This window comes from Hordeum vulgare, chromosome 4H (genome assembly GCF_904849725.1).
Source record: "Hordeum vulgare subsp. vulgare chromosome 4H, MorexV3_pseudomolecules_assembly, whole genome shotgun sequence".
NCBI classification, from domain to species: Eukaryota; Viridiplantae; Streptophyta; class Magnoliopsida; order Poales; family Poaceae; genus Hordeum; species Hordeum vulgare.
Genome location: NC_058521.1, coordinates 247,221,790 through 247,248,340, shown reverse-complemented (window position 1 = coordinate 247,248,340; position 26,551 = coordinate 247,221,790). Strand labels below are relative to the sequence as shown.

The 26,551-nt window shown below is 47.8% G+C and overlaps 1 protein-coding gene across 2 annotated transcripts; it reads right to left on the bottom strand.

The window, feature by feature from the left end:
• Positions 1-322: 322 nt before the first annotated feature.
• Positions 323-24,458, bottom strand: LOC123448465 (probable glutathione peroxidase 4). Of its 2 annotated transcripts, none has more exons than XM_045125365.1 (6): positions 24,291-24,458; positions 24,131-24,207; positions 23,962-24,023; positions 1,289-1,407; positions 674-841; positions 323-597 (listed from the first exon to the last, which is right to left on the bottom strand). In XM_045125365.1, the coding sequence occupies exons 1-6, from the start codon at positions 24,342-24,344 to the stop codon at positions 547-549; spliced, it is 531 nt and encodes a 176-aa protein (XP_044981300.1). In that variant the 5' UTR covers positions 24,345-24,458; the 3' UTR covers positions 323-546. The 2 variants fall into 2 exon arrangements, with proteins under 2 accessions (XP_044981300.1, XP_044981301.1); XM_045125366.1 differs by having other exon boundaries at positions 719-841; positions 24,291-24,432.
• Positions 24,459-26,551: the final 2,093 nt, after the last annotated feature.

Below are 26,551 nucleotides of genomic sequence, written 5' to 3'. Positions count from 1 at the left end.
CGTTGCTGGGCGGATGTGAAGGCGCCGGCAGAGTCGCCGGCAAAAATAGACAGCGGCGTCGACGACGAAGGAGGCGGACCTGGGTTGAATGAAGAGGCCAATGTGGCACCGACCAACGGACCCGAAGGAGAAGGCGAGCGTGCACGCGTCCGTCGCGTGTCCACGTCAACGCAAATCAAATCGCCCGCAGACGAAAACCGGACGCGCGTTCATTTGAACCGGCGCGTTGGGCCGCCTTTTATATCCACGACGACCCAATCGGACGACGGACGAAATGGGTCGCCCCATTGAAGTTGCTCTAAGCATTACCTAGAACATGATGAGCCTAAATACAGAATTTCCATAAACTGCATAAGATTCAGTTTATCAATATATTGCGTACCTCGACAAAAGCACACAAAAAACACGAGAGCGGTGCGGATAAAGCGCTAGCTACACAACCTCTACTTACGTAAGCGGAAGTCACAATTACAAGAAAACCAGGCGACATCAATTTACTGGCAGGGTTTGGTCTACATATTACAACGGGGATACTTTTGCAAGTGCCTACTTCTGCGAGTCGGCAGGTTCCTCCTCAAGTGCCTTCTGGATATCTTTCTGCAAATTTGAGACCAACACATAAGAGAGAGAGAGAGGGGAGAGAGGGGGGGGGGGGGGGGGGGGAGGGAGAGACCTCGAATGAAAATGGAGTGGTAGCAGTTGCGTATCTGTTGATTACTTTTCCATTCTTGTCAACAAGAAACTTGGTAAAGTTCCACTTGATTCTTGAACCAAACAAACCAGGTTTGCTAGCTTTTAGAAACTTGTAAAGCGGCGCAGCATCTGGGCCATTTACACGCACCTGCAATTTTGAAGTACAAGATTGACCCAGCTTTACAGATAAACAACAGTCCTGTAATTTGTAATGTTTTTGTGATGGCCTTCAACAGTAAACCATACCAAGAAACTCTTACCCCACCTAATGTATACAAACAACAACAAAACCTTTAGTCCCAAACAAGTTGGGGTAGGCAGGAAGTGTATACTTATATGGAAGCAACAAAACAGTGCATATCTACGTTGACATTTGTTTCTACCACGTAAACTCTATCAAACTTGCGATATGTTTCAAAACAGAAGGTATGATATTTTCCCTCCAATGCTGTTTTGATTTTATCGTCTAGAAACCATGATGAACAAGAAATAGCCAATGCTCTAGCTATGAAGAGAAAGTGACTTCAACTGAGCTTCATTAGTGGGGAAATAGTAGAAGCTTCTTGACAAATAAACAGTTCGGGTATGGTCTTACCTTCTGAAAAACTGGATATTCAGCTTTGAATCTTGTGCATGCAAAGTCTTGGATCTGCTGGTCACTGCCTGGCTCTTGTCGCAAAAACTGGTTGCAGGGGAATGCTAATATCTCAAAGTCTGGCCATTTTAGAAGCAAGAAGAGTTAGTTTTCACCCTATCTAACATCTAAATCATTATATAATTTAGCATCTAAGAGGCAATCTATCGATTACCTGCATATTGATATCATGCAATATACTCCCTCCGTTCCTAAATATAAGTCTTTTAACATATTCCACTAGGAGTCTACATACGAAACAAAATGAATGAATCTACACTCTAAAGTATGTCTATATACATCCGTATGTAGTCCACTAATGAAACCTCTTTAAAGACTTATATTTAGGAACGGAGGGAGTAAGATTTTATGACAGTGCGTAAATGAGCTTACTACACTGCTGAACGCCTGATTAGCCATTATAATTTTCTTCTAATCCAGTGCCCATTAAGTTCTAGAAGATTTATTTTTTCCATAACAAACCCATATTTTAAGTGTCCACACTTACTTATACCTCATAATAAATGGTTGGCACACCAAATCCTTCAAGGACTGAAGCTAGTACAATGGCAGAAATTGATTAATACTCCCTCCGTTTCAAAATATAAGACATTTTAGAGATTCCACTAGAAGACTACATACGGAGCAAAATGAGTGAATCTATACTCTAAAATATGTCTATATACATCCGTATGTAGTTCATAGTGCAATCTCTAAAAGGTCTTATATTTAGGAACGGAGGGAGTATTTCATAGATAAAAAAATGATAAGTCCAATTAGGCAATGTGCAATGCCATAGATATGGTTGTTAACCAGCATTGCGAGGATCTCGCGGCAGTATCATAATTTGGGGATTTTGTGTAGACAAGGCACACATGGAGGATCTAGGTACGGGATTTCGCACAGTGGAGGTTTAACTTAGGTTCAGGCCCCCTGTTCTAGGGGTAACAGCCTACTCCTGCTTGAATGTTTTCTCTCTTGTATGAGAGAGAGTGATGACAGAAGATTTGTCTAGCCTGTAGACTTGAGTGAACCTATCTGCCTCGCGCCATTCTCACCTCATATACTACAATGAAAAGGTGGAGATACAAGGGTTGTTAAGGGTGTGTTCAGTTGGAGGGATGGCATGGAACAGCACGGGTCCGACCCATTCCGAGCCCACGTTCTCGCGTTCAGTTGCATCTGGAACCGGCATGCAGTGGTTCCCCCCGACCGAATATTCGGCCCAGATGCGGAACGAGGTCATACCTCGAAATCGGCCGGACCACGCGGAACGGCTGCCTCCCTCGCACTCACCTCGCTCCCAGGCGTGCTGCCTCCCGCTCCTCCCTCCCCCTCGTCCCTTCCCCTCCATGGATCTGAGCTGCGTCGGCGCTCCACCCTTCCCCGTCGTCCGGCGGCCGCCTCCGCCTACCCCTCCCCTCCTCTCCTCTCCTCCCCCACTCCATGGATCTGAGCTGCAGCGGCGGCTAGTTCCTCCCATCCCCGCCGGCCCATGGTCGCTGCAGCAGCGGCTGGTTCCTCCCATCCCCGCCGGCCCATGGTTGCTGCAGCGGCGGCTGGTCGCCCCATCCCCGGCGGCTGGTTCCTCCCATCCCCGCCGGCCCATGGTTGCTGCAGCGGCGGCTGGTCGCCCCATCCCCGGCGGCTGGTACTACAAAGGAATTGGCATGCGGCAGCTACGCGGAACTGAATCAGGCGCTGCATCGTGCTCCCTCTTGCAATTTGTGTTTGTTCACGCTTTTGCAGTTTTTTCATTCCATTCCATTCCACCAACTAAACATGAAGATGTAACCGTTCCATTCCATGTCATTGCTTATACCGAACAAAGAGATGGAACCATTCCATTCTTATGGAAGGGAACCATTCCATTCAATTCCACTTGGTTCTTCAACTAAACACACCCTAAGAGCCATGATGTAATAACGGACATAATGGTGGCTGTTACTGGTGGAATTATTACGTCGTCAAAAGAGCCATCTGTAACGTTTATCTTGATTGATGGGCTTCGGGACATTCAATAGGATGTCTTCTTGCGGTGGTGTTGGAATTCCTTGAAACTCATAAATTTTAGCAATCCAACTAGTTCTATATCCAAGATATCCCCACACTGATTGGCAATGAGGGTCTTCCTCCATACGCCAATGGTCCTCCAGCACTCTCATTCTTTAATGTAAGAATAAAGAATTGAATTAAAGGGCTTGCTTTGACCCAATCCCAACATTTTTGGATTCCAAATTCAGAGCAATACCCCTAGTACCTTCTGCAAATTCGACTAATTCACCTGACATTATTTCACCAAGACCTATAATACAAGCAATCCTGCTAGTTGGTGGATGAAGAATAGGAGAGAGCTTGCTTGAGTAGAAGATAACCCGCGAGAAGGATGTTTTGTAGCGCTTTCTCATACAAAAGGAAAAGGCATCACGACCGAAACCTAGATGCGAAGTCCGCAATACTTCTAAATGCCACTTCTTCCGGCCGCAACCGTCTTCAGGGCGATATAGTCACAGGTTTGCACTTCTCAGTGAGTGAAATATTCTTATCCGGGTCTACGTTCAAAGCTTCTACCATAGACCTAATTCAAGAAGGCTTGATAGTCCTAAGAAAGGTGAGGGTGGGGGGTTCTGAGCCCCGGGTTTCCGTCCATTCTAATGGATGTGTCCGTCTAAGGTGGCCATTTGAGTAATTTAAGTATCGCGTTGTCTTGAGCTCTGGATAGAGAAGAAACTGAAAATCGATGGAGTGTCCTAAACCAGAGATCCTAGAGAAAGAAAGTCTCGATTCGAGGAACACGCTTATTAAGGTCTTGTTTCCCCGAGTCGATCTTCCAGTTCCAGTTTCCTTTCAACCAATTCCAATTCAAAGCATTTCCTAAATCTGAAACCAAAGGAGCATATCTTTATAGCCAAAATATCATCTGCTTGTAAATTCAATGTGTAAAATAGCTCGTAAATTCATTGTGTCGGAACTGATCATTGATCAGGTGTGATCAGTCTCATCCGTCTAAGAAACTGATCCGGTGTGATGGGTCTCATCCGTGTAATATTTTGGAATTCATCTTCCAACTCGTCCATGAATGGGCGTCATGGCAAAGAACAAGAACAAGAAGACAGAAAATGGTGGCTGTTAGCCCATCTACAGACTAGAGGTGGACTACTAGTTGATAAAAATGTGGTATACATTAATACACACACTAGTAAAACAAACACACTAGTATTGGGAGGACACGAGTAGAGGAGTGGAGAACTAGAGGCTGATTGCCTTGTAAATTGATCGGAGTGGAATGAATTACAACGGGAGGGATACTACTCCTTATATAGCAGTTTCTGAACCGACCTAAGCAAAATATCATCTACCTCTTAGCTAAGCACTTACGTCACATCCTAGGTTCACTAGTAAGCCACGTTTCTACCATTGACCAGCCCAATACTTCCTAGCTAAGTATATGCTTCTGCTGCCGATGCATGTGTGCATGCATATTGCCGACATGCAGCCTTTGAAGACCAAGGTTGACCCAACATTCTCCCCCTCAACCTTGTCGAAAGAGTTTGATGTCGATGATTCCGACCTTGTCCTGTAAGTTCCTGAAGAATGGACACGACCAAGTGCCTTCATCGGTATTTCCGCTCTCTCGGGCTTTGTGTAGCCTGTACGCCCTGGTCGTGCTTTGCCACCAGAGTGAAGATCTCCTACAAGTTCTCCCCCAGCACTTACGTCACATCCTAGGTTCACTAGTAAGCCACGTTTCTACCACTGACCAGCCCAATACTTCCCAGCTAAGTATATGCTTCTGCGGCCGATGCATGTGTGCATGCATATTGCCGACATGCAGCCATTGAAGACCAAGGTTGACCCAACATTCTCCCCCTCAACCTTGTCGAAAGAGTTTGATGTCGATGATTCCGACCTTGTCCTGTAAGTTCCTGAAGAATGGACACGACCAAGTGCTTTCGTCGGTATTTCCGCCTTCTCAGGCTTTGTGTAGCCTGTACGCCCTCGTCGTGCTTTGCCACCAGAGTGAAGATCTCCTACAAGATCTCCCCTGCACTTACGTCACATCCTAGGTTCACTAGTAAGCCACGTTTCTACCACTGACCAGCCCAATACTTCCTAGCTAAGTATATTCTTCTGCTGCCGATGCATGTGTGCATGCATATTGCCGACATGCAGCCTTTGAAGACCAAGGTTGACCCAACATTCTCCCCCTCAACCTTGTCGAAAGAGTTTAATGTCGATGGTTCCGACCATGTCCTGTAAGTTCCTGAAGAATGGACACGACCAAGTGCCTTTGTCGGTATGTCCGCCTTCTCAGGCTTTGTGTAGCCTGCGCGCCCTGGTCATGCTTTGCCACCAGAGTGAAGATCTCCTACAAGTTCTCCCCCAGTACTTACGTCACATCCTAGGTTCACTAGTAAGCCACGTTTCTACCACTGACCAGCCCAATACTCCTAGCTAAGTATATGCTTCTACAGCCGATGCATGTGTGCATGCATATTGCCGACATGCAACCTTTGAAGACCAAGGTTGACCCAACATTCTCCCCCTCAACCTTGTCGAAAGAGTTTGATGTCTATGATTCCGACCTTGTCCTGTAAGTTCCTGAAGAATGGACACGACCAAGTGCCTTCGTCGGTATTTCCGCCTTCTCAGGCTTTGTGTAGCCTGTGCGCCTTGGTCGTGCTTTGCCACCAGAGTGAAGATCTCCTACAAGTTCTCCCCCAGCACTTACGTCACACCCTAGGTTCACTAGTAAGCCACGTTTCTACCACTGACCAACCCAATACTTCGTAGCTAAGTATATGCTTCTGTTGCCGATGCATGTGTGCATGCATATTGCCGACATGCAGCCTTTGAAGACCAAGGTTGACCCAACATTCTCCCCCTCAACCTTGTCGAAAGATTTTGATGTCGATGATTCCGACCTTGTCCTGTAAGTTCCTAAAGAATGGACACGACCAAGTGCCTTCGTCGGTATGTCCGCCTTCTCAGGCTTTGTGTAGCTGTACGCCCTGGTCGTGCTTTGCCACCAAGAGTGAAGATCTCCTACAAGTTCTCCCCCTGTGTGTTGCATGTAACCTTCCGTGACGAGCCGCACCATGTGCTTGATGATGGTACCTTGCTCGTCCTTCTTGATCTCTGGGTGTTGCGGTCGTCCCACATGCTCGCCGAGAGCGAGAAGGTCCCCCAGGCGTCGGAACCTGTGTGCAGCACCAACGCTGTTGTTGGCGTCGAACATGTCCGACTGCGCTATTGACGGGGACATGAACTGCCCGGGAACCACCTCACTCGTGGGTGTCAATGTTACTGGGGTCGTAGTTCCAGACATCACTTTCCGGGGTCTTTGTGTCGGACATCATGCTACCCAAGAACTCCCTTCCCTGGGATGACTTGTCAGACATCGCACTACCCGGGAACTCCCTTCCTAGGGTCGTTGTGCCGGACTCCACACTGCCCAGGAACTCCCTTCCCAGGGTTGATATGTCGTACGTCGCACTAACCGAAGTGGCTCCTCTCAGGGTAGCGGAGTCCTTGTCGTTCTTCCCGTCAGACTTGCTTGTCAGGTTTCCACCGATAGTCGCGAGCGATGCCTCCCGCAAGGACTCGATGGACCCCGAGCACGACAGGGTTGCAGCGTGGTCGACCATACGGCACCGTGGCTCCTGCACGATCTCTATGGTCGCCGCCAACGTGGTCGGGGCGTGCTCGACCAGAGAGCGTCGTGCCTCTTGCATGGACTCAATGGACCCCAAGCTCGTCGGGGTTGCAGTATGGCCGACCATAACGCACTGTGGATCCTGCACGGTCTCGACGATCGCCACCAACATGGTCGGGGCGTGCTCGACCAGAGAGTGTCGTGCCTCCCGCGCGGACTTGATGGACCCCGAGCGCGTCGGGGTCACGGCATGGCCAACTAGAGAGCGCTACACCTCCTACACTGCCTCGTTGGTCACCAGAGTCAAGGTCAAGGCCTTGCCACCCCATGGTCGTCTCTTCATCGCCTCCCAGTTGACAGGCCCCGAAAACAACGTTGTCGGGGAGTGGCCTGTCAGAGTTGGTGTTAAGGCGAACAAAGAGTGTCGCGTCACCCATACGGGCTTGGAGAACCCTGAGAACCTGGCTTTCGGGGTGTGGCCGACCTAAGTTCACGTGCGCTCCTGCACGGGCTCACTAGTCGCCAGCATCATGGTCGGGACGTAGCCCACCAGATGTGTTGTTGTCGTGCCTCCGCACACGGGCTTGTCGTGTCCTCAGGATGTCGGGGACGTTGTTGTCGTACCAACTTGCATGGGCTTGACCAGCGTCGCAAGGCACGTGGTTGCCAGGGTGTGGCTCCCTCACACCCGGGTCTTCATCGCTTCCCAATCGTAGGCCTCCAAGAACGTTGTTGTCGGGGAGTAGGCCTCCAAGAATGTTGTTGTGGGGGAGAGTGTTACCGATGTCGGGAGGGGATTAGTTGAAGAGCTCCGTGTCTCCCGCACGGACTTGACGGTTGACGGTTGCCGGCGCCGTTGTCGTCAAAGGTGTTGCGCCCTCTTGCACGGCTTCGATGCTTGTCGGGACCATGGTCGCCGGAGGCGCTGGGCCCTCTTGCATGGTCTCGGCGTAAGCCATCATCATTGCTGGCCCATTGTCCTCTTTAGTCTAAGACGAGGTTCACCACGGCTGCGGCATCCTCTTCAGCTATCCTCTTGCGGCAATCACAGGCCCAGTTGCCCTTGATGCTGCAATATTGACACCTGGTTCGATCTTCCTTGCCGGCACCTCGTCCGGCCCGGCCCTGAGTGCGACCACCGCCTTTGTCGGTGCCGCCACCGCTGCTCGGTGCACCGCCACCACATCCATGATGCTTCCTAGCCTCGCACTCCTTCGAGAGTAGGAGTTGTCCGCCGCCGAAGCTCTCACGGCCGTCTTTAAGGCAGTCCTCGACCACCCACAACCGGCCTGTGAGCTCCTCGATAGGAAGCTCGGTCAGGTCAAGCAAGGTCTCGATGGAGACTGCTACCGGAGCGAAGCGAGGTGGCACGACGCGGAGAAATTTCCGCATGACTGTCGTCGTCGACGGTGTCGCTGAGCGCGCGGAGCTGCTACGCAAGGCTGGAGATCCGCATGGCGAAGTCGTCAACGAGCTCACCCTCCCTGAAGGCGATGTTCTTGAAGTCCGCCCGCAACTTCTACGCATTCGCCTCGCGCATGCAGTTGCTGCCGAGGCACTGGGTACGGATGGCTTCCCACGCCTCCTTGGCGCTTGCCTTCATCACGAGCATGTCGTGCATCTCCAACAGCATGGCGCGCATGAGTGTCGCCACGGCTTTCCTGTCCTCCTTTCTCTCAATCGTGTCGTCCTCCATGGGAACCCAGAGGCTAGCCGCATGGAGGTTGCACTCCATGATCAACGCCCACTCGTTGCAGTTCGAACGCGTGAGCATCGGGAAGGTGATGGGCACGCTACCGCTGACTACGGTCTCAGGCACAATCTCCCTAACCATGACCGCGCTTGGACCAGTTGCGCCCTCACCGCTCCCGCGGAGCCGACGACTGGGAGTCGTCCTGTGATGGCTACAACTTGGAACCACCCGACATGGCAACCATAACATGAGGCTCTAATGCCAATTGTTAGCCCAACTATAGACTAGAGGTGGACTACTAGTAGATAAAAATGTTGTATACACTAATACGCACACTAGTATTGGGAGGACACAATTAGAGGAGTGGAGTACTAGAGGCTGATTGCCTTGTAAATTGATCGGAGTTGAATGAATTACAACGGGAGGGATACTACTCCTTATATAGCAGTTTGTGAACCGACCTAAGCAAAATATCATCTACCTCTTAGCTAAGCACTTACGTCACATCCTAGGATCACTAGTAAGCCACGTTTCTACCACTGACCAGCCTAATACTTCCTAGCTAAGTATATGCTCCTGCTGCCCCTACATGTGTCCATGCATATTGCCGACATGCAGCTTTGAAGACCAAGGCTGACCCAACAGTGGTTAGTATAAGTAGGGATGACGGATCTAAAGTGAGTCTGCCAATACTAAAATGGTGAACCGAATTTTTTTAGGAATCTTTAGAATGACAAATAGGAGTTTCTTGTGGTCGAAATCAAATGGCAACCTGTTTCTATTAATCTCAAAAGCTTACAAACAAGCTTTAGTGGCTAGAAAAAGCCTAGCTTCATAATACACTAGATGATTGGAAAGGTAGAGTTAGGTTCCTGAGGCAATTTCTAAGAGGTTGGGGTGCAAATACCACTAGTGAAATTAAGAAAAGGAAGCAGTAACTACTGTCGAGTTCTGCTTTCCTCGCAGAGTTGGTTTTAGCTGGAACCGCGCTCTTGCCTTCTTGTGCCCCTTGATTATTGATCTGAATTCAAGTTAGATTCAAGAGGAAGAGATAAAGTGGGCACTCAGAGCCAATGTTACAGAAGTCGTCCAGGGGGATGACAACACACAATTCTTCCATATGATGGCTAATGGAAAGCGTAGAAAGAAGAAAATAATTCAGCTTGAACAGGACGAGGGTACAATAGTAGGACATGAGAACCTCAAATTGAATATATCTAATTATTATAAAAAACTTTTTGGGGCGTCTGAGGTTAATCATGTGTCGCTCGATGAGCACGCAACAGCCGACATCCCTCAACTCCAGGAAGAGGAGAACGAGGTGTTGTCAGCTCCATTTACTGAGAACGAGGTGTTTGAAGCAATAACGCAAATGAAACACAATAAACTAAGGTTGCCACGAATAGGTTGTCACGGGTAGCCCATTCGGTAGTTCAACCCATTCAGACGACTTTCATGCCAAGGAGACACATCCTAGAAGGGGTTGTGGCTTACATGGAACTCTTCACAAAATACATTCGAAGAAACTTGACGGAGTTATCTTCAAAGTGGATTTCGAGAAGGCATATGATAAAGTAAAATGGCCCTTCCTCCAACAAGCCTTACGTATGAAGGGATTCGATGAAACCTGGAGGAGATAGGTGGCTCTTTCATCCAGAAAGGTAGCGTTGGCATTAAGATGAATGATGATGTAGGTCATTATTTTCAGACACATAAGGGCCTAAGACAAGGTAATTCGATGTCCCTGGTCTTATTTAACATAGTACTCCCTCCGTCCGGAATTACTTGTCATAAAAGTGGATAATAATGGATGTATCTAGAAAAAAAATACATCTAGATATATCCATTCCTCCAACAAGTATTTCCGGACGGAGAGAGTAGCAAATATGTTGGCCGTTCTTATTGGTCGAGCTAAAGAGAACGACCTGATTGGGGGTTTGATTCCGCATCTCGTAGATGGAGAAGTGTCTATTTTACAATATGTGGATGATACAATTACTTTCATGGAACATGATCTCACAAAAGCTAGAAATATGAAGCTGGTACTATGTCTCTTCGAGCAATTGTCGGGATTCAAGATCAATTTCAATAAGAGTGAATTGTTATGCTTTGGGCGAGCCAAGGAAGAACAAGATACATACCGACAATTGTTCGGGTGTGAGATGGGAACTCTTCCATTTAGTTACTTGGAAATACCCATTCATCATTGTAAACTTACGAATAAGGAATGGAAATGTATTGAAGATAGGTTTGAGAAGAGACTAAGTTGCTGGAAGGCCAAGCTTATGTCTTATGGTGGTCGCTTGGTATTAATAAATACAGCGCTGACAAGCCTGCTAATGTTTCTCCTATCTTTCTTCGAAATGCCGGTAGGGGTACGAGAAAGATTGGATTTCTATCGTTCTCAATTCTTCTGGCAAAGTGATGATACTAAGAAGTACAGGCTTGCCAGATGGGATATTATATGTAGACCCAAAGACCAAGGCGGGTTAGGGATTGAGAACTTAGAAGGTACGTGGATATAAATTCTTTGCAATAAGTACCTCCAATCTAAGACTTTGGCTCAGGTTACAGCTAGACCATCGACACCTTTTTGGAAAGGATTAATGAGGATGAAAGAAACTTCTTTCCATACGGTGAGATTTCATGTTGGTAATGGTAACACTACTAGGTTTTGGGAAGATACATGGTTAGGGGAGACGCCCTTGGCTATACAACATCCCTCTCGTTATAATATTGTGCAACGTAAAGCAGATTATGTTGCAACGGTATTACAGTCGGTTCCCCTTAATATACAATTCAGAAGATCATTGGTGGGGGGACGATGGAATTCGAGGCTGCACTTAGTTCATAGGTTGATGGACGTTCAACTGACTAATCAGCCAGACATTATTCACTAGAAATTAACCACATGTGGTAGGTTTTCCGTGAAATTGATGTATTTAGACCTAATTGATTCTGGGCCATTACCGACATCCCTTCACATCTGGAAGATTAAAGTTCCACTTAGAACTAAAATATTCATGTGGTTTGTGCATAAGGGAGTGATTCTGACGAAAGATAATCTCATTAAAAGAAGATGGGCAGGAAGCTCCAGACGTTGTTTTTGTGATTAGAACGAAACTATAGAACACCTCCTTCTCGATTGTCGGCTTGCCCAATTACTTTGGCGTACTTTACATATAGCCTTCAATATTGGCCCTCCATCTAATATGAACACGTTATTTGGGGTGTGGCTTAATGGAGTGCAAACAAACATAGCGAGTCATATTCGGATAGGGATATGTGCTTTATTCTGGGATATATGGAACTATAGAAATGATATGATATTTAATTTTACCAACTTTTTGTAGGTTATCTACATGGATCTGTACGTGGTCGTTACTAACACATATGGAGTCCAGGGAGCTCTTGGTTACTGGGTGCAACCGCTAGGAGACGGTAGCACGGGTTATCTTCAACCGGTTTGGATGACGGCTCACCAATGAGCTAGGTGTTTAGTCATAGTAGTTTATTGTTCTGTCGTTGGATGGGGCATTCTTTTAATGTCTGTGTTAGGCTTTGAGAGCTCATGTAAGACATTGCTCTTTGTTTTGGACAACTTCTCTTTAATAAAATGGATGCATGCATCATGCTGATGCAGAGGTCGGGGGCATCCGCCTTTTCAAAAAAAAGGAATAGAGAATACTGATGCCTTTTGATCCACCCTTAGGTTTAAAAACTTGGGTCGTGTTATAAATGCTCCGGCTAAACCTATTGATGGGAGAGGCGAAATTATAGCTTCACAATCTCGCTTAATTGAATCTCCTGCTCTGGGTAGAATTTCCAGGGGTTCTGTATATGAACTCCAGAATTCTCCTTTTTTGGCCCCGAGTGAACATAGCCTCAAACATGATTGGAGGGATCTAGCTACGACAAGCATTCAATAAAATAAAAAAGCAAGCCTCTGGGAAGCTGCAGGTATTACAAAAAGAGTGTGATGCGGTAACATTTTGAAATGGACCATTTCGAAGAACATCATTTCAGGAATTTCCTTTCACAAACACTCTATTAATAAAGTATTCCGTTCCCATTGCTAAGGGGCTTTGAACACCTCGGGTACGAACTTACGCATAATAACCTTATCCAATCCCTTGAGCTGACCCATCAATGCCCCGTTTTCTCACTACACTCTACACAAAGTTAGTGAGCTCTGGCAAAAACATAGCTCTTAAGGACTGTTTGGTTGGCTAGTTGCTTCCATGTCGCCCCCAAAAAAGAACCCAAAAGTTCCGGAGGCATCTTCCATTCATTTCGATTTAGGTATTTCTGTACCATATTTAGATCTTCCCTTTCTACGCTTGGTGAAGGCGAAGTTCAGTTTGGAGATCTAACAATTCCTTATGTTGTGTATCCTCGATTGATGCCGCGAGGTATTCACACCACCGGATGAAATTGAAGCCATAATCAAGGAGTTACTCTAGAAATAGAACGCTCTTTGACGAGAAAGCCGTCTATCACCTGTAGCTGGCTTGCTTCACGTCCCGCTGTTTGCTTACGAGTTTGGTAGCGAGCCGAGGCAGACGTTTGTAGATCTTGCCTCTTTTTTCTTCATAGCTGATAGCATCACCTACAAAGTATCCTTCTTCTGAGTAAATAAATGTAGTATTTAGTCCAATCAATCATTGGTGAATCTATGTCTTTCATGAAAAGTGGAGTATTTGTGCCCAAAGTGTGCTGCAAATTCATGTTCAAGTTGAAATAAGGCCGAAGGGCTAAGTATACTACTGGAGATTATATATTCCAGCTCTCAAGTTTCCACTCCCATGCCTTTCTTGGTCGGACCAACCCAACCGACGATTTCCGACAAGTCTTCCTGCTTAGAGCAAGAACCGGAACCAAAATAAAGCTTAGTTTAAGCAACAATATCGCTAAGGGGCCAAACTAGTGAAAACGGCAGCTCCATTTTCCAGAACTTTCTGTCTCATAAGACTGAAACCACACAATTTGACATTCCCCTTGGGAAATAGGGAAAAACAGGCCCCGGATTCCGATGATTTATGTCTCGCCTAGTGGAGAAGTACACAATTGACTAAGAAAATTGGAAGGTGGTACGAAAATACTCATCGGGTTTTTCGTTCTAGCAGTTATGATATAGCTTCTAGCTTTGACCGCTCTTAAGGATCTATTCACTTCTACTAACTTTACAAAATGTGTCGGGTTTGGATCGAGTGATACGGGAGGTGCTTCTGCGTGGCACTCTTTTTCATGGGCTTTACTGTCTTTCTTTACCTTTAGAACAAAAAGCTTTGCTTGGCGAAATAACTCCTGCCTATATTTGGCATCCATGTTGTAATAGCCGCTGAGATTTGAACACCTGTGTTAGTACGAAGATTCTAGTCAGATGAGTTGTCAACATCTCCTGATTACCAATGCTACACCAAATTTGAATTCTAACTAGTTAGCGAATCATGTGCTCTGTGTGAATGTCTTTATTAGTCTATTTCTTTAAGCCCAAAGGATCTTCAAATACCGACTGGTCGTCCCAATCCAGTCTCCCCTATGCTTATTCCAATTTTTCCTATTCCTAGCGAAAACCCTCGTTTTGTGTTGCTGAGACATGCGCTTAAGGAGAAATTGCCACCGAAGTGAGCAGAGGAGCCGGGTGATGTGCCAGCGCTACTACTTGATTGAGTGCCAACATGCTACATGGCTACATTTGCACTAACTTGTTTCACTGCTTGGTCTGACCAAGCCGTTCAAGAAAAAGGAAAGATGAATGCGTTTAAAATCTACGAGTTGCCTTAGTAAGAAAGTTCCTCCAAATTCTTTTGGTGATGATCGATTCAACCTCATAAAAAAGATAGACCTTGGGTGTGGAAAGAGCAGTTGTGAAAAGCGGAAAAACATCAAAAAACGACGATTGCTCGGGATGGATGGAAACCTCAACTCATTAAGAAGGGGGTGAAGGAATCCAATCTCCTAATGGGGAGACTGCAGGTCGTCAAGGATCTGGGGCTCACTGGACCCAATCTGATTGCCACCTGGGTGAATCGACATATCCAACAACTTCAGGCGAAAGTGCGCCCCATGTGGTGTCATTCGGGTGCTGATGATCCTACCCAAGTCTCTCCTAAGAAATACATGGACACCCACTACGGTAACTGGATGGATAATTTGACTGAAGGAAAGTTCCGCCGAGAGGTGCTTGTGCCGGTGTTCGGTGCCAACAATCAGCCTCCACTGTAAGTTGTTCCAGACTCTTGAGTAACATGCTTTTCTTGCCATTGCTCCGTGTTTGACCACCCCGGTCTTTGCTCTCTCGTGATTTTTTCTAATTTCATTCTATGCCGCCTCTCCCTCAAGATGGTCCGGATGCACATGTCCCTCCGTAAAAATGCAGTCCTTTTTGTGCATGGGCCAACCGCCAACTTTTGTTCTTGCCAACCGGGCAGTCGGGTCGCGACTATAGTTGGGGACGAAGAGTGGGCCTTTTATATGGCACGCAGTTACCTGGCTTATGCAGAGAGTAAATTTAGGGGAATCGGGTAGCATGCTGACTAGCGACACAACCGATGGGTAGAGCACCTGATGGGATGTGGTGATAGCCCTCTGGCATGACCCGGAGGAATCGAACCACGATGTAGCACCGGGGGTTGCCCGGAGGAGTCGAACCGAACTTACATCATAAGGAATGTAAGGACTCGGTTGCCCAGAGTGAACGATGCAGCCCCCAAGCGATAGCCAAGGGGATCGGTTTTCATTCCAATGATCTTAACTTGAAAGGGTATTGAAAGATACAAAGCTTAAGCAAAGAACAGAAGCAGTTGGGCAATGTTCCATGTCCTCTCAGTTTCTTCGCCACATGTACACGCCGTTGTGTAGCACTTGGCTGACGAAGAAGGGTCCCTCATATGGCGGAGGGAGCTTGTGCATTCCCTCCTTGTTCTGGACCAGCCAGAGAAATAGGTCGCCCTCGTTGAAGACCTCGTACTTGACGGCTATGATAACGGCGCAAGTTTTGTTGGTATATGGGCTAGCGAGAGTGAGCGAGTCCCCAGACATCCTCCAGAAGGTCAACAACATCTTGGCGCGCAGACTCGAAATTCACCTCTACATACACCACGACTCGAGGCGAGTCATGAATGATGTCATTTGGCCAGTTGATCTGTTTGGATTCATCCATAAGCTCCATAGGACAGGACGTAGCTCGTCAAGCCAGCAGCTAAAAGCCTCTTTCAAGGGTCTTAGTAGTTGGGGCTTGATACCTTGAAGGATGAGACCGTTGGAGTGCTCCACTTGTCAATTGCACTAGGGGTGCGGTACTAAGCCATAATCGAATCGGAGGCTGTCATGCTGCAAAAGCAGCGACAACGTGTGAAAGTGAAGTTCTTGCCATTGTCGGTGATGATGACATGCGGGATGGCGAACAGATAGATGAGGCCTTTGATAAAGCTGACAGTTATCTGGCCATCACTTGATAGGTTTGACATCAATCCACTTCGTGGCCGCGAAAGGAAGATGAGTGAATCCACCTTTGGTGGTATTGAGCGGTCCCACCACATCAAATCTCCACACGGCATGGCCATGTGATAGGGATGGTTCTCAGGGATGTTCCCAGCATGTGCGGCTCACATGCATACCTCTAGCAGTTTTGGCACTTGCGGACAAGATCTTCTGCGTTGGCCAGAGTGTTAAGCCAGAAGAATCCATGCTTAAGTGCTTTGGCGACAAGGGCGCGCGATGACGCATGATGACTGCAGGTTCAAGACTGAATTTCCTCAAGAATCTATTGCCCTTTTTCTGGAGACATAACGTTGGAAGACTCCAATGATGTTGCGGTTGTAAAGCTCGTCATTGTATGCCTCGGTGTGGGGCATGATTTTCCGAGCCTATGTCTCATCAGTCGACAGCTCCCTTCGGATTAAGTAATCCAAGTAGGGTTGTATCCAGGCTGCAAAGACGGGGAGGTCGGCCTTAGCGTTTAGCTGAATGGGTTCTTGTTCGAGCTCGGCCTTCGTCTTTGTCTTGATGGATGGTTTATATAGTTGCTCCAAAAAAACACTAGAAGGAATGGGCTCTCAGGTGGAGCAAATCTTTGCGAGTGTATCGGCTGCTTCGTTCTAAGACAATACAACTGACGAACATGATGAAGTTCCAAGCCCTCAAACTTCTTCTTGAGCTTGCGACTTCCTTCCGGTATACGATCATGGAACGATCATTGGCATCACCACTCTTCATGACTTGTACCACGAGATCTGAATCTCCGGTGCAAAGCAGCCCACGAATGCCAAGTGATACCCATGCAGCAAGGCTTCATACTCCACGACATTGTTGGATGCAACAAAGTGAATATGTAGTACATATCTGAGCTTGTCGCCTTCGAGAAAAATAAGGATGACCACAACCCCCGAGCCTCAAGCATCTTGGATCCGTCGAAGTACATGATCCATCGCTCAGACCACACCCTTACAGCCAAAGCGGCTAGTATTATGGTATGGAGAGCGAGTGCTTGAAGTCTCCAAAGGCCGACTGGGCCTCGTTAGTCCACTCGAAGGAATCGGACTTCTTCAAAAGTGGATAGATTGGTATGCCTTTTTCCTCGAGCCTAGAGATGAACCGGACAAAAGTGGCAATGCACCCAGTTGGTCGCTACACATCCTTCAGATTTTTGGCTTGGCCATCTTCCAAATAGCATTGATCTTCTTCGAATTTGCCTCAACTCCGCACCCAGAGACAATGAAACAAAGGAGTTTTACCAAACACATTTCTCCGAGTTGAACTTCATGTTAATCCGCCTGAGCGCCTGAGATTGGTGAATGTCTCAGCCAAGTCAGCCAGGAGATCGTCTCCATGTTTGGACTTGACCATGATGTCATCGACTAGACGTGGACATTCTTGTCGAGCTGGCCGTTCAAGCATTTTTGCATGCAACAATGGTAAGTGGACCTAGCATGCAACAAAAAGGCATGGAAACATAGCAGTATGGTCCGAAGGGCACAATGAAGGTCTTCAAGCATTTTTCAGATAAAGGGCATGGAAACATAGCAGTACGGTCCCAAGGGCATAATGAAGGAGGCCTTCTCTGCAACGGACTCATTCATCTTTATCTGGCGGTAGCCGGAATAGGCATCTAGAAAGCACAGACGCTCACAACCGACCGTGGAGTCAATCACCTGACCGATATGAAGCAGAGCGAGATTCTTGGGGCAAGCTTTGTTGATCAGTCGATAGCCAATGCACATGTGCCAAGTGGAATTCTTCTTCGCCACCATGACCGGGTTTGCCAGCCACTCCGTGTGGAGGACCTCTCGGATGAAGCCGGCTTTGGGTATCCGGGAGATTTCTTCAGGCCTCGCGTATCAGTGAAGGGCCTTTTTGAACGCTTCAGGCCCTTGATAACATTGAGTTTGTGCTCATGGAAGTCCCTTGGGACGCCTTCCAGGCAAAGATGTCCCGCTTCTCATGGAGAAACTCCACGAGCGCTCTTTCCTACTACCTCCATCCAGAATTAACTATCGCTAAAATGAGTGTATCTAGAAGCGTTTTATTGTGTAGATTCACTCATTTCAGTGACAGTTAATTCCCGTACGGAGGGAGTATTTAGCAAGAACATCAGTGGCGATCTGCACGTCTTGGATGGATTTTACAGGCAGACTTGCACTTTCTTGGTGTCCTTGGCCGGCCGAAAGGAGTCGACTGTTTGATTTTTGTCGGTTGGCACCTGTTCGGTGTTAACCTCCTTCTGGATCTCTGTAAGTGCATCTAGTGCCACCCCTTGTTGGTTTTAAAGTATTGATGACAAACGTGGTTGAGGGACTAATGTGTTTGTGAGAGTTCACAGGATAACATAGATAGAAGTCCCTGGAGATTCGGAACCATCGAAGACAACCACTAAAAATGTCCGATGACATCGAAGACGGTTGAAGATAAGTGTTGCGCGAAGATATACGCATGAAGATAATGAAACACGAAGGCGAAATCTTTTGGTAGTTTCGTTTCTTCTTTCCCGAGTCATAGGAACCACAACACTGTTAAGTGAGGTCTAAGTGATTGAAGTCAGAAACTGATGTCATGCTCAACCCAAAACACCTATGTCTTCAAGTGAAGACAATGAGAGGTCTCTTCCTGGTTGAGTCGGCGTTGTTTGTAGCCCAAGTAATGTTGTCGCGTGTGTTTGAAATCCAATCGTTGTGGCACGTGTCAGTTGACCATTGACCCAGGGTCATTTCGGTAATATCATGTCGGGTTGCCTGTTGGCTATAAATAGCCCACCCACCACCTCCACCATAAGTTGGTGGTTGCTCAGAGTCATTATACGGTTTTTGTCGTTTTGGAGCAATCCACCTTCAAGACATTGAGAGAGAGTTACCCAAACACCTAGAACCAAAGTGTTTGAGCATCACCGAGTCATCCTATTCTGAGAGAACCGAAGACTAATTACACTTGAAGATTGTGATCTTCCAGACGGTTAGGCGTCATGGTCTAGAGTATCCAAGAGTCATTGTGGATTGTCGGACCTAGTTCTTGAATGTTTCGGAAGTCTACCTTGAAGACTTACCAGAGTGATTGGGTGAGGTCTAAGTGACCTTGGCTCAAGGGGAATAAGGTGAAGAAGAGGTCTTCAGAGTTAGACTGCAGCCTCCACAACCAGACGTACAGTTGTCACAACAACTGGAACTGGTCCAACAAATCATGTCTCCTCGTCAAGCAACTGGTTCTACCTTTCCACTCCTTTACATGTTGTTTTGTATTGTAAAGCCATTGCTTCCTTGTTCTTGTGTGAAGACATTCATCTGATTACCATTTGTCTTTGTACTACTTAAGTTTATCTTCAATACATCTATGTTTGCATGATGACTATGCCATACTTGCCTGTCTTCATCTTATTCCATGCATTACCTAGTCTCTTGATTGTTATCCCTAACTGATCCTAAGTCGCTTCCGCTCACTTCGAAAACAATTACTGTTTCGAAGCTTTTCATAAAAATCGCCTATTTCACCCCTCCCCCCCCCCCCTCTCTAGTCGATAACTAGCACTTTCAATTGGTAACAGAGCAAGGTGCTCCCTTGTTCAGTGTGATTCAGCTTAAACACCTCCAATTTTAGCTATGTCGACTGTAGGGGTAATCAAGGGGCGACGGTGGTCAGCCGCCGTCTGCAGCAATATCGATGTTTTTGCTGTTGGCAACCAACTTCTCCAGCCGGATGCGCTTCACTATGTTGCAACTTGCAATCCCTGGTAGGGTGCATGGATAACCTCTCCTTTGTGTCATGGAACTTGTAGGGCTGGTCAAGATCTCATCAAATGACAACTTCTGATATTTGAGTTGTTGTGACTGCGGACTTTGTGGCCGATTGCCCATGGTTAGTCATCGACTAGTCGACGAGTCATAACTGCAAGGTCGACTGAACATGGCGACTCGACTAACTGGCTAAGTCGAGCAACTCAATCAACTAGTCTCGACTAGTCCAGGTTTTTTAGTCAAACGACTAAAAGTTGGCCCTGCCTATCATATTTTTTCTATTTGCTTGCCCAACCACCACCACCCCCCAACCCGTGAAACCTAGATCACCATAGTTTCCCCCCGACTCAAACCTATCATGGCTTAGGCAACCCTCTCACTTGGTCGCCGCCCCACAATCTTGTCGTCCGCCGCCGCCGCAAGCTGGTCTGCTCCTTCACTGGTTGTTGTGGCTCCTCCCCTAGATGTTATTGCTGCTACTTGTCTACTCCTCCCATGGTTGCAGCGGCTCCTCCCATGGTATCCCCCGGCTGCTGCTGGTCTGCTCCTCCCCTGGTAACTATTATCCGCTCTTTTCCTTTTGCCCTGATCTTCTCTAGTGCTTTTGCTTGGTGGCTTAGGGCTTGATTAGGTGAAAAAACAACTAAGTGTAGTTACTTTTCCTTCTATCACAGATTCACTGCAAGCACCATGTCCTCCTAGCCAGAGATATCCCAAGTTCTTCGATCAGCTCAAGCTTAATTCATGCCAGTCGTGACTAGTCAAGACTCTCTACCCTAGAACGCCACGTCGACTCGAAAACATTGCGATTGCCACTGCACAGTCCATCGCATTCCGCCACAGCAACCCGCTCTGTCGCGTTGACGTTGTCACCACCATCCCCTTCCCACCTCTGGTTGTTATTGTTCCATCGGTTGAAGTTGGGACGATTCTTCTACCCAGAGGACTCGGCTTTAGGTTTGCCTTTGCCCTAAGCAGTCGGATCTAATGGGGAGTGGTTTTTTCCTCGAAGGAATATCTATTGGCGGTCTCTATGAGTCGACCCATGGTCAACACCTCCGTGTGACCAAGTTTCTGCCTCGGTGGCTCGTACCTAATTCCCAATTTGAGGCCTGGATAGCTTAAGGCTCAACGAGGTTCTCAAATGGAGTTTTGGAGCTGAGTCCAGCGATTGATGTATTCGCAGACCGACTCACCTTCCTTCTTGACGTAGTTCCAAGTTCCCGTGCACACCAGGTCTAACGGAAGTGCCCTGAAATATTTTCACAAACCAATCACGTAGATCATCTCAGTCATGAATTTTGTCTTCGGGCAAGCTATTTGGCCACGCCCATGATGATCCCTACAACATCAAGGGAAGGTTGCGAATGGCGACGCGCTCGTTGCCTCAACCGATATTGCAGGCCACAACCTAGTCGACCAGCCAAGTGTCGGGCTTGGTAGTACCATCATACTTGTTGATTCCATTAGCAATCACAAACCATTCTGGGAAAGGTTCAGTCTGGACACACTAGCTAAAACACAAAGGACCGAGTGAACTTGACCCGGTGGGACGATCGGCCTCGCCACGACACTCAGATCGCTCCTTCGATGCACGGATAGCCTCAATGTCGTCCCACGCGTCACGGGCTCCTGATGTACGCACCAAAGAGGGGCCGAGTTGGCGTTGGTTGTGCGGGTTCGACCGATGTCGTCCCGCGCGATGGGGCACCGATTGGTGGATCAACTCGAACAAGACGACTCCATGGTAATGGCGCGCTTACGAGCCCCCAAAGATTGGCGCCGGACAGACTCTGAAGCTAGTCGGCCTTGCAAGGAAGTGGCTATATCTTGTTATTCCACCGCGATCTTGAGCAGCATGGCGAGTTGGACGTGGTCCTCTGCCTTGGGTCAACTGGTGGGTCAAACCAGCTTGTTGGCCAGTGTTGCGGCAATCAGAGGTACACGGCCGGAGTATGATTTACTCAAACACCCCTCGAACCTTGGTTCACCGGTGTGTTGCGTGCAACACGAGTCATATGTGTACTCAAGGCAGATTGTCGAGGAGAACGGCGTGTGTTCCGTGTTTTAGCTGCCTAAAGATCAAGCTCTTGTGCCTTGAGATCCCGCTTCCTCTAAGTCGGTCACTTTTGCTCCTTCAAGATGGCCACCCGAGAGGCCCCGAATGCGACGGCCTCACGGGCATTCCCCTCCACAGGCTTGTGCAGACATGTGTCATCATCCGTTCATGTGGGCGTATCAGTAGCGGTCGCGCCATTGTTAGCCATGTACACTTATGCCATAGAAGAAGAGTTGTACAAAGTTTCATACACAACGGACTTGGCAAAATAGGATCATCCTGACAAGTTGTGGAGTAGCATTGCCAACTCTTGGAGATGGGGATCCCAAGGGATGCCCTAGACCAATCTTCACACGTCGATAGGTAGTGGAAAAGTGCAAGCACATGACTCCGGAGCGATCTACAGAAAACTGCATGCTACCGGTGCATGGTACAGTGATCATGGGGGGTGCGGCGAAGACAGAATAACAGGCCAACCGAAGTCCAGAGATGATCTTGTCTGGATCATAGCTCCAGCACATGAGTGCCCCACGGTGGGCACCTACTCTAGTGGGGATTTCACGGCAATATTTATCATTTTGGGATTTTGTAGAGGCAAGGCACACATAAAGGATGTAGGTACGGTATTTCACAGAATAGAGTTTTTACCCAGGTTCTGCCCCTGTTCTAGGGGTAACACACTGGTCCTGCTTGGATGTTTTCTCTCTTTTATGATCCGAATGATTACAAAGGATTTGTCTAGCTTGTAGACTTGAGTGAACCTATCTATGTCTTGCACCCTTCTCACCTTTATATACTACGATGAGAAGGTGGAGTTACAAGGGTTGTTAAGAGCCATAATGTGGCCGTAATGGTGGCCATTGCTGATGGAATTACCACGTCGCCATAAGAATCGTCTTGTTGGCGCTGCGGTAACGTTCGTCTTGATTGACCATGTCTTGGTCCAGTCTGATGGACGTTGCAATCTCTTAGCCGGATGGGCTTCGTGGCTTGGAGTCGGATAGGCTTTATCGATGCCGGCCCAACTAAGTGATTCTCCCGATGAAGACTCGTCACATGCTTGTCATGGGCCTACCTTGAGGGGTTCCCTCTGTCAACCATAATCATATATCACGTGGTCTGTAGCTAACTAGGATGCCTCCCTTAAATTTTGGGCCTTGTCCAAGAAATTTGGGGGAAGCCACTAGGCCGTCGACGAAGGTTGTCTTTCCTTTGATGCAGCTCACAGCATGGTGAATATGGAAGAAGGCACACAGCAGGCACGTCCCCTGCCTATGGGCCTAGAGGGAGGCACAGGTCTCAATTTTGTTTTGCCAACTTAATTTTGCGTTCTTCTCCTGTCCCTAAGGGGCTGTTAGCCTTCTTCTAGGCTTGTAGCTATTACTCCTTTATGTCAATGCATCGAGATGCAATGTTTTTTGTGGTTTTTCAAAGGAACAAAAGAACATCAAGGAAGCAAATCTCTAGGGTATTTGGGGTGGAATTAAGACAGTAGTCCAACATACTGCGAAAATGAATTTCCCCTTGATTTTTTCAAACCCTTATTTCCTAATCTATTCAAAAAAAATCCTTGATTTTTTTACATTGAATCACTGAAACTGCCAAACAATATTCTCCTTTTAAAGAAGTAGGAACAAACAGATGTTCAGTTCTTCGACATAATGTGGGACGCAGAATATTGTGAGATTATTGGTACTCCGAAAAACTAAAGACACAGACCAGTTACAAAGGTGAACATGTACACATTTTTTTATGGGAATGAACCTGTACACATTAACACTACTTATACCGTTGGTGTGATGTTTGTGTGACACGGAAGGTAAAGCTAAAGTCACACTTCACACAGATGAGAAACTAAAGAAGTCGGTTGTCCCTCTACAGAATCAACCAATTTCAGCACCACTTAATCCAGAAAACTGGCATCCTATGATTTCGACTCCTCTAGCCGTGTGCGCGTATAATCTAGACGATACACAAAATAAACCATGAAGGGAAGCTGACCTTTCTCCCTGTACTTCTGATAAAGCTCCGTCAGCTGCGTGTAATTAGTCTCCGTGAACCCGCTGATAGGATGGCAAAGAACAATATTCAGTACTCGACACGCCAACATGAACGAAGCAAAAAAAAAAAAATCCTACGGAACTGCCACGGAGACGAGAGAAATACCGACCATTTGGAGGCGACGTTGACGATGAGGAGGACCTTCCCCTTGTACGTGTCCAGGCACACCTCCTTGCCGTTGCAATCCTGCTCCCAAAATTTCCCCCAGATAAATTGGAGAAGAAGAAAAATGATGCAGGGTGGCGTGATTCCGCGAGGAGATGAATCACCTTAACGGTGAATTCGTGTACGGAGGTCTCCGGCACAGATTCGGCCGCCCCCATCTCGCCCTCTCTTCGCCTCCGGGACGGCGGAAGTCCTCCCGAATCCTTTGTCGAATTTGACCGTGTTTTTTCTTTAAAGAGAGAGGGGGGGGGGGGGGGGGGGGGCAACTTATTATAGCGGCGGTGTGCCGGGACAGGCTGGGCGGCTGTCTCGTCGAAGTTTCCAACCGGTCCGGTCAAGCAAATGTGAATTGCTCTTTTGTCACGTGGGCCTTCAATTGCATTTATGGGACGGCTAAAAAGGAGAAAAAGAACTGATGCATTGTTGCCCCAAGGAAAGAAAAACAGATAGAGCAGCTTCAAAGCCCCGATCCATTTTAGGATTTCACTGTTTCAACCCAAGTGATGTAAAGAATTCACAGCTCGTTCCGAAAAGATTTCATCATCTGACCCTTTTAAAAACGCAGAAAAGTTGCTGCGGTATTTAAAAACGTCAGTCTAACGTGGCGTTTTTGTCCATATTCAAACGCTAGTCCACGTTATGTTGCAGTCCAAATAGAAACGCCAGAGATATTGGCGTTGCTAGCCACGCATAAAATGCCATTGACAATGAAGTTTTAGAACCGTCCGCGTCTCCACCTGCTCCTTTCCTTTGGTCTTTGCTTGCATGCATCTGGACCACGCTCCCCCGCGCGCGTCTCCGCCTGTTGTTTGTTTTCTCGCTTTCGTTGGCACAGAAGAGCCGGCCAGCGGCCCTGCTTTCGATATCAAAAAAGCCACGCACACTTACCGCGGTGTACCAGCAGTAGGAGCACATTACTCTAGCTACTCTATGGACTATCACACGAACGAGTATACTACTCTACTACTACATGATTCAGGCTGGTTGCGGCTTGCTCAGCGAGCACCACGTCCACATTGCATGGTGTCCACATGCATGCAAGATTAATACTCCTGCACTGCACCTGCACTACTCTGACCTGGGATGCGTTGTGGATGGAGCCAAGACAAGGTAGCAACGCCAAGCTGCATGGCGTTTTGCAGACTGCACAGAAACGCCAAGGTCCATGGCGTTTCTCGTGTGGTCTGCAACGATAATGTACACTCGCGTCTTTATTTGGAGCGAAAACGTCATAGTAGACTGGCGTTTCTATGTCTAATAGCAACACCACGGGATCTGCGTTTCTAAAAGGGTCAGATCGTGAAATCTTTTTGGGACGAGTTCGTTCTGTGAATTCTTTACGTCACGTGGGTCGGAAATTTTATCCATGTGCATTCATTTAGATCGCGGTAAATAGAAAAGTCGTCCCAACGCACAAACGAACGCGCGTCCGCTTTTTATCCATGTGCATTCATTTAGACCGCGGTAAATAGAGCCGCCCCGCACGTCGACGACTCAGCCGATCCCCAGCTTCCACATCTACCCGCAAACCTCCCTCCTCTCCGGGGAATGCTATCTGAAGGTGAGCGTGGTGGCGCCATCCACGCCCATGTCCGCGCACATCAACCTCAACGCAACTCCGGTAGCCGGTGGCTTGTCATCTGGTGGGGCAAGGAAACGCGCACGAGAGATGCCAGCCGACATGATTTCCGGCGCCCGCGACCTGTTCGACGGAATGTCAACGATCGTCCATGACTAGAGGGCCAACCGCTTCATGGAGAGTATCATCTTTGAGGGTGTTGCGGTGGCCCCAGGTTGTGCCAACGCGGCTGCGGCTGGCTACGATCCCGAAGAGACCCAAAGCGAGGACGACTGAGGCGGGCCATTCACGCTGTTGACCTATGACCAAGCTGGCATGCAGCCCGCCTTCATGCAAGATCAGGTCGACCTCGACCTGGACGGCTTCCCGCTCGACCACGTGTTTCCGTATGACTACGGCCTCGAGGAAGAGGATGAGGTGGACATCTACGGGAAGCCTTTGTTCGACGACGAGCTTGCCAACCAAACTGTCGGGGTGCAGTCCAAGCGAAAGAGTAGACGGACGAAGGCATACACGACGGTCATGGACAAGCTCCTTTGTGAGTGTTGGAGGGACATTGCGCAAGACCCCAAGGTCGGCGCCGAATAAAAGTTATCAACCTTTTGGATTCGTGTCCATCGTGAGTTTCACGAACGCAGGAAGTTTTCGTCGTGCCGAATGAAAGTTACGACTTTCTGAAAGATTAAACCCTGCAGGGGTGCTCCAACTAGTCCATCACAAACAGTTACGGGCCGCAAAGTAATCCTCTATCACGAATCTCGTGATCTCGTCGGATTCCTTAGAGGA

Bases quoted from the DNA above. Each gene is read 5' to 3' on its own strand.
- LOC123448465 (XM_045125365.1), bottom strand. From the start codon at position 24,344: ATGGGGGCGGCCGAATCTGTGCCGGAGACCTCCGTACACGAATTCACC. The intron at 24,208-24,290 runs GTGATTCATCTC...TTTTGGGAGCAG, and splicing joins TACACGAATTCACCGTTAAG to GATTGCAACGGCAAGGAGGT. The intron at 842-1,288 runs GTAAGACCATAC...TCAAAATTGCAG, and splicing joins AATATCCAGTTTTTCAGAAG to GTGCGTGTAAATGGCCCAGA.